Genomic DNA, 10,697 nt, shown 5'->3' with positions numbered 1-10,697 from the left:
GTTTACAGTGACAAGGGAAGAAGTTACAATGTTGCTGGCTCCCCGACTTTCATATCCCAGCACGGATCTAAAGACATACCGACGCCTGTCATTAGACATACGCCGGGAGCCCAACGCCTGGCATCCCGATCGAAGGTACGCCGGGTGCCGATAGCTGTGCGGGGGGGGGGGGTCGGTTAGGTTTAGGGTTCCCGGGGGGGAACTATGAGGTTAGGCACTCCCCTGGGAGAATAGGTTTAGGCTAGGGGAAGGGGGGCTAGCATTAGGCACACCTGGGGGGTACTTAGGCCCTCATTCAGAGGCGGTTGGAGGATGCAAGCGGTCGCTCAGAAACTGGGCGGCCGCTTGCATCCTGACCGGCTGCCTCTGTTTCGGTCGTTAGGCTGTGGGTTTACACCCACAGCTCTAACGACCGCTAGGGTGATGGTCGCGATGGTCATAGACCATCGCGACCATCGGGGCTTACGATGAGACCCTAGGGTAGGGTCTCACTTGTCGTAAGCCCCGGAGAGCTTCTGGCTCTGTCAGAGCTGGAAGCTCTCCACTGACATCACTAGTGATGTCAGTGGGGCCTCCCCCAAACGGCAGGCGTTCCCATGGGAACGCCTCCGTTTGGGCTGCCACCCCCCCGGCCTGCCTTCCAAATGAGGCGAGCTGTCAATCAACATCGACAGCTCGCCCCCTTTGGAAAGAGACCCGCTACGACCAGCGCTGTCGGTCATAGAGGGTCTCACGCATGCGCACGAAGGAGCCGGCTCCCTCGTGTGCATGCGCACTGGACAAACATCGAGGCGGCCGTGCGGTCGTAGACCGTACGGCCGCCTCTGAATGAAGCCCTTAGGTTTAGGTGGCGGGGAAGGGGAGGTTAGGTTTAGGCACTTAGAGGGGGGATTATGGTTATGAACTTGGGGGGGGTAAGGTTAGTGTTAGGCACCCCTAAGGGAGGTTTAGGAGGTAGAAATAGGTTAGTATATACGTACCTTTGACGATCAGGATTTCCTCCTCTGCTGGGATTCCAACCGCCGGGCATTACGTACATAGGGGCCCTTACAAACCATTGCTATGGGGCCTTCAATTAGCTATTTACGCCCCTCTTTCTACATGCAAGTGTCTGGCCTACAAACAGTTAGTATTGGTTATTTTACAAACCTGAATCCTGTAACCCTATTTTAAACAGATGTAGATGCTATGATTTGAAGACAAATTGATTTTACTACATACAGAAATAAGACAAAAGGTACCGTATAGTGTATGTCAAGCAAGATTTTCGGCAATGTTTTAATTACATTTTTATTATCCATAATTATTATCATTTTGGTATATGTCTCAAGCAGTCCAAATAAAATCTGTTTATGCCATGGTCTTCTCATAAGTGTACTTTTTGATCTTGTCTACAACCCACTCCCTGTAGGATGACACTTGGGTGAAGACCTGAGGCTTTTTATCCAACACACAATTTTTGGGCCCAAAGCTTGCAATTCCTTGAACTTCCCAGGCAGCGTCTGAAGCAGATTTACAAAGTAGCGCTCCTTCAGCATCACTCTGAAAAAAGAAAGTAATAGTAATTTACCATGAGCACACTACCATACTGAGTAACTATGCACTGTGTAATAAATCCAGATGTCACTCTTGTACTCCCCCCCTGCGGCCTGGAAAGAGCAATAGAAAAGCAGTGTATTTATTTTATTTTTTTCACCTCTGCCAATTTTTCCCACTGACCTAATGCCTGTGGTAACACTGCCTTTACCATGGCAAGTACCTCACAACAAACACAGTGATTGTTGTCTCCAGCTTGTAATTAACAACTCATGATGACCTAATATATACAGTATGTATGTGGAGGGCACAACCTGTATGTGATAGGGCACTCTGGTGCAGATGGGACTTAAGAGGAAATGAAAACATTTATAAGGGGAGATTTAGCAAATTTGGATAGAGATATAGGGGTATATGTACTAAGCCTTGGAGAGAGATAAAGTGGAAGTAGATAAAGTACCAACCAATTAGCTTCTAACTGTCATTTTTCAATGACAGGAGCTGACTGGTTGTTATGAGCAATTTCTCCACTTTATCCCTCTTTAAAGGTGGGTACACACTAGATGATATGTCACCCGATCCAGCGGATCAAGATGACATAGAGTCCATATCGGCGAGTGTGTACCCACTATGAGCGACGATGCGCGCTCCAGCTGGGTTGTTCATCGCATCGACAGATCGAGCATACATGCTGCTCAATCTGTCAATTTGATGAACGACCCCATACTTGTGGATGCGGCTGGTGAATGTTCACCAGATCATGTGGTGTCAAACAACCGCACAATGTGTCGTTCATTGCATTTTGCACCAGCTGCGCACACACATCATTTAGTGTGTACCTGGCGTAAGATTTGATAAGTCTCTCCCGTAGTGTGTACTGTAGAAATCTTTTTATTACCTAAATGCAGAAGTTAATAAATAAATGTAATTCACCTAGCAGATGATCTTCTTGATATACCTCACCTTTTCTAAATTAAGGCGAGATCAAGTCTTTAATAGAAATGATCTCCTCACTGTATGAGGCCCGTAGTGACAGACAATGGTGGTCATACATGGAAGATGAGATGCATTCACCATGTATTTCTGTGCTCATCCATAGGGTGGGTATACTCATCTAAACCATCTAAATTATAACACATATAATCAAGGCTGGATTTTTGGGGATGCCACCTGTGCCATTGCAAAGGACCCGATGCTTCAAGCTGTCACAGATATTATTAAAATACAATGTTGAAAAAAATGTGAATACAAAATACATGAATCAGGTCCGCTTCGTACCCACACACGGGACCTCATTCAGAGTCGGTCGTTGCGGCCGCACGGTCGTAAGGGAAAGGGGGCCGGATATGCAAATGATGCACTCGCAAGTTGCGTCCCTAAGATCGGATCGTTAACTGGCCGACCAAGGGGAGGATGCGGCCGTAAGACAAAAAATATGCCCCCTTCTCGTACGCATTACACGTCATATCCGGCCATAAAAGGATTAATCGAGACCATCGGTAACCATCGGAACTGGTCGTAGAGCTTAAGGTTGACCATACCCTCTCTTAAGCACTACGATCAGGTCAGTGTACAAACCACCCATGTCACGTGTGCCATGACACTACTTTGTTAATTATGCACTCCCATAAAATGCCGTTCGCATAATTAGGCACGCCTGCGTTCGGATCTCCACTCCCCCGTTTTCAAGCACCTTCCCCTGTTACCACCGACAAACGCCTCATTCTGTCACTCAAACTACCGACCTGGCTGTGTTCAAGGAGAGAGAAATTTCTGATCGTCGCCGCTAGTTTGCGCACGCGCATTGCGAACTTTACGCATGCTCAGTTTAGCGAACATCGGTGGCGTACGACCGTGCAGCCGCAACGGCCGACTCTGAATGAGGTCCACTGTGTGTCTCCCGGCTAGTTCATCCTGTTGCTGATTATTGGAAATTAGGGGGAACCCCACACTGTCCCCCTCCCACAATTCTCCAATACTAGCCCAGGCTGAGAGGTTTGGTCCTAAATATGGATTTTGGGTAGGACTTTATGATTTTTTTCTTGAATTTAGCTATTTTTTGGTCATACAAACATTCACAATAAAGGTTGAGTCTCCGAAATACGTAATATTCCGAAATATGGAATATTTTTAGCATGACTGAGAAAGTGAAACCTTTGCTTTCTGATGGTTCAATGTACACAAACTTTGTTAAAATTACATAATTATTAAAATACAATATAAAATAACCTTCAGGCTCTGTGTATAAGTGTATATGAAACATAAATGAATTTCATGTAAGTACACAAACTTTGAGCCACAAAAGTATTGAAAATATTGTATAAAATTACCTGCATGCTGTGTGTATAAGGTGTATATAATACATAAATGCATTCTGTGTTTAGATTTGGGTCCCATTCTCCGGATATCTCATTATGGTATGCAAATATTCCAAAATACGGAATATTCCGATATCCAAAATACCCCTGGTCCCAAGCATTTTGGATATGGGAGACACAACCTGTATAGGCATGTCTATATTATGACTGTGGACATTTTAACTGTCTTTAAATTTTGGTTGTCTACATTATGACACTGTCAATATTTTGACCCTGTCGACATTTTTTTCAATGTTGACATTTTGACTGTGTCTATTTTAGCTGTTGACTTTATGATCCTATCGACCTTATGCCCATGTTGAAATTTTTACCATGTCGATATTATGACAGTCGACATTTTGGTGTAATCATTTTGATTATCTTTGTTTTGTCTGTCTAAATTCTGATTACATCCCTGAGTGACAGATCCAGAAGAGTGGGCAGTGAGAGACCCCTGGGGGAAGGATAGTGAAAGATCCCTTGATCCCCTGAAGATGTTCCCCCAAGATTTACAGTGGTGCTTGAGTCGTTCAGAATTTTCTATATTTCTGCTGAAATTTGGCCTAAAACTACCTCAGATTTTCACACAAGTCTTAGAAGTAGATAAAGAAAACCACATCAAACAAATGAGACAAAAAAATTAGACATGCTCATTTTATTTTTGAGGAAAATGATCCAATATCACATATATGTGAGTGGCAAAAGTATGTGAGGTTTAGGCTTAGCAGATATTAGGCTTAGCAGATATTTTGAAGGTGGAATTAGAGTCAGGTATTTTCAATCTATGGGATGACGATCAGGTGTGAGTGGACAACCTGTCTTTGTAAAAGAACAGGGATCTATTAAAGGCTGATGTTTACGACACATGTGTGTGGAAATGTATCATGCCACGAACAAAGGAGATTTCTGAGGATCTCAGAAGAAGAGTTGTTGATGCTCATCAGGCTGGAAACACCATCTCTAAAGAGTTTGGACTTCATCAATCAACAGTCAGACAGATTGTGTACAAATGGAGGAAATTCCAAACCATTATTAGAGTTTTTGGTTTAAATGAGAAACGTTATGCTTGGAGAAAGGAGTACACCGCATTCCAGCATAAAAACCTCATACCATCTGTAAAACACGGTGTTGATGGTATCATGGTTTGGGCCTGTTTTGCTGCATTTGGCCCAGGATGACTTGCCATAATTGATGGGATAATGAATTCTGAATTATACCAAAATATTCTAAAGGAAAATGTCAGCACATCTGTCCATGATCTGCATCTCAAGAGAATGTGGGATGCAGCAAGACAACAACCCAGGGCACACAAGTCATTCCACCAAAGAATGATTAGAAAGGAATACATTTAAAGTTTTGGAATGGCCAAGTCAAAGTCCTGATCTTAATCCAATCGAAATGTTGTGGAAGGACCTGAAGCTTCTGTGTGTGCATCCTGGTTTCCGGGGTGCTGGCCATGGGCGCAGCCATGTTGGTTCATATCACCTGACTAGTCTTTCCAATGGCAGTCCTGTGGTAACTCAGCTGATCCTCTACCCAGGGGTATTTAAGCCTGACTACAGGAACAGGAAACTGCTGTTTAACTTCGCTGTTCCAGTGACTGTGATTCTCACCAGTATTGCTCTGTGTTATTTCCTTTCAGAGTGTTGCTCAGCTTATTCACAGTGTTCCAGTATTTCTTGTATTAGCTTCCATGCTAATCCTCAGTCTGAGACTTTAGCTCTCTCACAGAACTTCAGTGTTTTATGTATTTTTCCTGTGTGTCTTTGTATATGTGCTGCTAGTTCTATTGCAGCTTCTCTGTGCTACCAAGGTGTCAGATATCGTGCTAATCACTAGTCAGCTCCCAGCTGTACATCTCTCTGTGTTTTTCTGTGCAAATCAGCACCTGGATATTTAACTATTCCCAGTCCATGCCTGTGTTCTAGCATTCAGATTCTTTCCCCGTGTTCAAGCATTCAGATCCATCTCCAGAGTTCAATCATTCTGTTCACCTCCAGTGTTCTAGCATTTTAATATAGTTTGGTGTTCTGCCATTCCCAGGTACCTGTCCAGAGGGCCACAACCTGCTCACTTGGTGCGGCAAAAACCAAATCCCAATTGGAGGGGTCACTGGAGAAAACCACCAAGTGCGTTAGACTCCGCGCTTCTGGGCAGGTCTAGCCAAACCTGGGTTTGACCGCAACTAGGAGACCTAGTTACTGTGACTTCCCTAGTCATCCGAACCCCTCGACTTACCCCTCGACTTACCATCCTCCACAGAGGAACACTTGCACCGGATCGTGACACAAGGGGGTCATACCAGATACTGAAAGCAAAGGTTCACTTACTTTTGCCACTCACAGATATGTGATATTGGATCATTTTCCGCGATAAAAAAATGAGAATGTCTAATTTTTTTTGTGTCATTTGTTTGATTTGTTTCTCTTTATCTACTTTTAGGACTTTTGTGAAAATCCAAGATAGTTTTAGGCCAAATTCAGCAGAAATATAGAAATTTCTGAAGGACTCACAAACTTTCAAGCACCACTGTAAGTGAACGAGTTAGTGGAGTGTAAATATTGCTTTTGAATGAGTAGAAGCCACAGTTAATTCAATACAGAGCCTCGTTTACACAGATTCACCAAGGGTTACAGCTCTATTCACCAGAGGTTAAAGTCTATTACCTATTCTTGCAATATCTTGGGAGGTGCTGCCTCGGGTTACTGCTCTGGTTACTGCTGCCGTTGGCAAACACTAGGACTCGGAGTGGCTGCTACCAAAGGTGCAACTTCCGACATGTGCTTCTGCGCATGTGTGCTTCCCTGCCATGTCTTTCCCCATCCATCCTCCTTTATAAACATGCCCCTGAGCACCTCTCGGCATGAAGGAGTGTATGGTGACCCCATTAATCCACTGTACCACCACAGCAGAGTGTACTATTAGATCCTGATGCCACCACTGTGCATAAGTACCACATACAGAGTGAACTAGGCGCTCAGCATAACCTAATGCTCCTGGCTGCAACTGGGCAATCCTCTACCTAACAGTACATAAAGGGCAAAAAAGACCAGGGTTACCATACAACTGTGCACTGACTGAAAATGAAGCAATATTAAAACTTATAAACTTTATTGGTATTCTTTTAAAAAAACTTGAGGTTCAATAGCTTGTATTAGCCAAATATTAGAAAACAGGGGAAAAAGAAACTCTTATGAAAAAGAAAACAATGTATACACAGATAAGGCTAGACCCAAAGGATAAGTTCTAAACTCAAATAATATCAATTGCCTGATAATAATTATGTGTAGTTTACACCAGGTGAAATTGTAAATTGTGAGCATACTGCTGAGAGCAATGTGACTGTGCTACTGCTCTTGCATTTCAACAGAACAATCTGACCATGTAGCCAAGGTAATACTGTATGTCAGAGAGGACACTCTAGCTTAATCTAATTCAGATGTTATACAGTGCTCCCCTCCATGTCACATTTAATCAATATTTCTAATTGATGAGTTAGTAGCACCTCCTCTCCTGCACATTAAAAAAAGGCATTAACATGTATTCCTTACAATCACTACAGTGAAACCAATACTGAATTAAAAGTGAGTCTTTTAATGTAAATAAATGCATACATTATCTACTATATAATCATCTACGGTGTCAGTCTAGGACTAGCACAGTGCACACAGGACACTCGCAACTGCCCATGCTGACAGGTTCCTTATTATTAATAATGAGCAAGAAAAGCCACAGGAGAAGGTCCCTTCTTAAACCATTTTACCCCTGGAAGGTCCCGCAAAACTGGACAGACACATGCCACTGGACCTCAAAAACAGCAGAACATTTGGCAGCAGACAGAACATCTGGTGTAGCGGTTATACTAGGAAGCCACTGCTCAAACACAGGGGTCTCAGGAGGGACAAAGGCACACAATATCTGCAGCAGTGTGATGACAAAGGTCGTCAGTGAGCGACCAGACAGATGAAGGGGCCTATTTATCATTAAATACCGGCAAATATTAAAGGGTCCCCCAGAGTTTTGTGGAGGGATTGCAGCAGACATCTGCCGTGGTCCCTCCATTTTAGTCCGCAAATGCAGCCCCCATAGATTTCTATGGGGGCTCCTGTACTGTTGGATTTACCGAGCTCCGGAATGAGGAGCATACTGGAGCTTGGCGCCAATAGGATGGCATTGACAGATGGCATTATCCTTTAGTAGCCTATGGGCTACTATATTGCAAATTATTCCCGTGAGGGATACACCAATGGCTGTGTATGTGCACTGACTGCAGGTGACCCACACCAGGAAGCAGTGTGATAACATTACGCCATACACAGGAGGTAGTAATAATTCTAAATTGAAGGCTTCAACTTTTCCCTCTAAAAAGGTAAAATCTATATATCTGTCCACAGTCTGTATATATTCACCTGCTTAGAACTTCCCTCCTACACAATAATCAGCAGTGTATTAGATGCATTTGTGATATATTGTATATTGATATACACGTAGCGGCTGTAATCCTTCTTCAGGGATAATGTGTGATTAGTCTGACTTCCGTCTTTTATCACTTACAGCCGCTACGAGTTGGAGTTTGTCACCACTTAACAGCACATCCTAAACAAGAATACTTAACCAGCATTAGTGACCAGAGCTCACCAGAAGGAACAGAACACATAACAGAGTGCACCGGAGAGAACGACGTACCACGAAGACTGACTAGTCGGCGAGGGGAAGGAGCGGTGTCCTAACTGCCACGAGGGAGGTAATGCTGGCCATCCACGGGACGATTGATCACACGATTTTGGCAGTTTCTACAGGTTGGACAGACCAATCATTTGAAAATAGTTGTATTTTGAGTCTTCTGTGACCCCGATGCGCGTCCCCGCCGTCGTCTCTTTGGATCGCAGATCAGATGGTTTTGCAGAGAGATCTCAACTGATCATGTAGGAATTGACACACATTATGTGATGTGATTGATCAAATTGTATGGTTTTATGTGAAATAGTTGCATTTTAAATATAAATCGACCTGTATCTGAAGGGAAGAATTTTCAAGGGAAATCATACAACTGATCTGACCAACTTTTGAATCTCACCGTGTATGGCCACCTTAAGTCTCTAGCAAGAGGGGTTGCACGGCAATCAGTTCCACTCCGGAACTTACATTGTAACAACCCCTCCCCAGACGGCAGCGGTCTCCTCCGGTGGGAACTGCGGGTGCAGCGCCTTACGTACGGGCGCTCCGCCGTCATCTGCAACCAGAGGCTAGGCGTGCAGTCTAGGAGATATCCCTACAAATCAGCTATTAGTGCCCCGTACTGCATCCCTGGGAAGATCTGTACCCCGGGCATCCAACACATTAACCATTTCAACAGCGGGACGCCGTTATCACGAACTCTGCAACTCACGTTACTTAATGGATCAGTTATACTGATATCTGTCAGCAAACTTTGTTAAAACAAAGTTAAATACAACATCACCAATGCTCTGGTACTAATAAGCAATTCTGAATTTATTTAATTTCATTGGTCGCTTCTGATCTTTCTCTGGATTTAGTCATCAATGCTTGAGACTGCATCACTAGGAATTGTTTAACTAGTGTATTTTATAACTATTTTATATCGCATTATAGATTGGTTTAAAGATTTTTTTGAATATATGCACGATACCTGATTATGTTTTTCTTTTTCATCCATGACACCTAACTTAGGCTGAGCGCAGTACTTATTAATGTTTAATACTAATATATACAGCACTCAGTGGCAAACACAGGATTTCTAGAGGGTTTTTTCAAATGCTTCATTTTAAGAAAAGTGTGGCCAGTCCATGAAGAGCACATAATCAGCACTTAACCAGCTATAATATACCCTCCCCCCCAACGTCAATGTCACCGCCCCCTCCCCGCCCACAAACAGCAGCAGACTGTCAATCAATGACAATCTGCTGCCAGTCTGCATGTGTGATCGCAAGGGCAGAACGGGCCAGGTGCCTGCTCAGATTCCCAACCATCGGGAATTTGCGTTCAGCAGTGCACTGCTGAATCAGGCCCTTAAGCTGGCCACACACTAGACCAACTTACATACAACCAGCCAACTTGTTGATTGGTTGGAATGAAAATCTGTTAAGGAATGGGAGTAAATGATGATCAGCAATTTTCTCCTAAATGCCAGAAAACAGATGAAAATGGTCGTCAGACAAGTTTGTTAAATGTTTGATCTAAACAATTTGTTCAAACAACAGTTTTTGTTAATTTTCCTGTGTTTGGGAGCAAATTGCTGATTGTCATTTGCTTTCATTCCTTACCAGATTTTCATTCCAACCAATCAACAAGTTGGCTGGTTGGATGTAAATTGGTCTAGTGTGTGGCCAGCTTTAGTCCTGCAGCTCCGTGCAGTCCCTCTGAGGGTGATTCCTGTGTTCCGCCTTTGAGAGTTGATAGGACTTCAGTGAGACTGGAGGGTGGATAAATCCAAAGCCACTGAGGTTATGTCCATAGCCAGTATGAATGTAACCTCATATATTACATGTTATACTAATCCTAATATATACAGCACTCAGTGGCAAACGCAGGATTTCTACAGGGTTTTTTCCAAATGCTTCATTTTAAAGCAAGTGTGGCCAGTCCATGAAGAGGACATAATCAGCACTTAGCCAGCTATAATATATGTCACATGAAGTATAGTGTATGTAATAATACAGGACCAGCGATCACAGTAAGCCATTATATGAGACAGTAGGGCCATCCTGCCTGAGCTGAATGTTTTTATTTAAAATGTGGGCACCATTCCAGATCATTTGAGCAAATATGGGAGTCTGGGGGAGG

At 43.5% G+C, this 10,697-nt stretch overlaps 1 protein-coding gene across 1 annotated transcript in view; it reads right to left on the bottom strand.

Annotated features, from left to right (window-relative positions):
• Nucleotides 1–1,350: 1,350 nt before the first annotated feature.
• The window catches only part of LOC148535176 (ovochymase-2-like), a 163,496-nt gene continuing 154,149 nt past the window's right edge, over nucleotides 1,351–10,697 (bottom strand). The window contains exon 25 of the mRNA XM_088464456.1: nucleotides 1,351–1,542. Within this exon, the coding sequence (XP_088320582.1) occupies nucleotides 1,351–1,542 (192 nt within the window). The remainder of the gene's footprint in view (nucleotides 1,543–10,697) is intronic.

Source organism: Taudactylus pleione, unplaced genomic scaffold (assembly GCF_031769625.1).
Source record: "Taudactylus pleione unplaced genomic scaffold, aTauple2 ptg000055l, whole genome shotgun sequence".
NCBI classification, from domain to species: domain Eukaryota; kingdom Metazoa; phylum Chordata; class Amphibia; order Anura; family Myobatrachidae; genus Taudactylus; species Taudactylus pleione.
The sequence above is the reverse complement of the archived record's forward strand: the minus strand, read 5'-3'. Positions and strand labels throughout refer to the sequence as shown.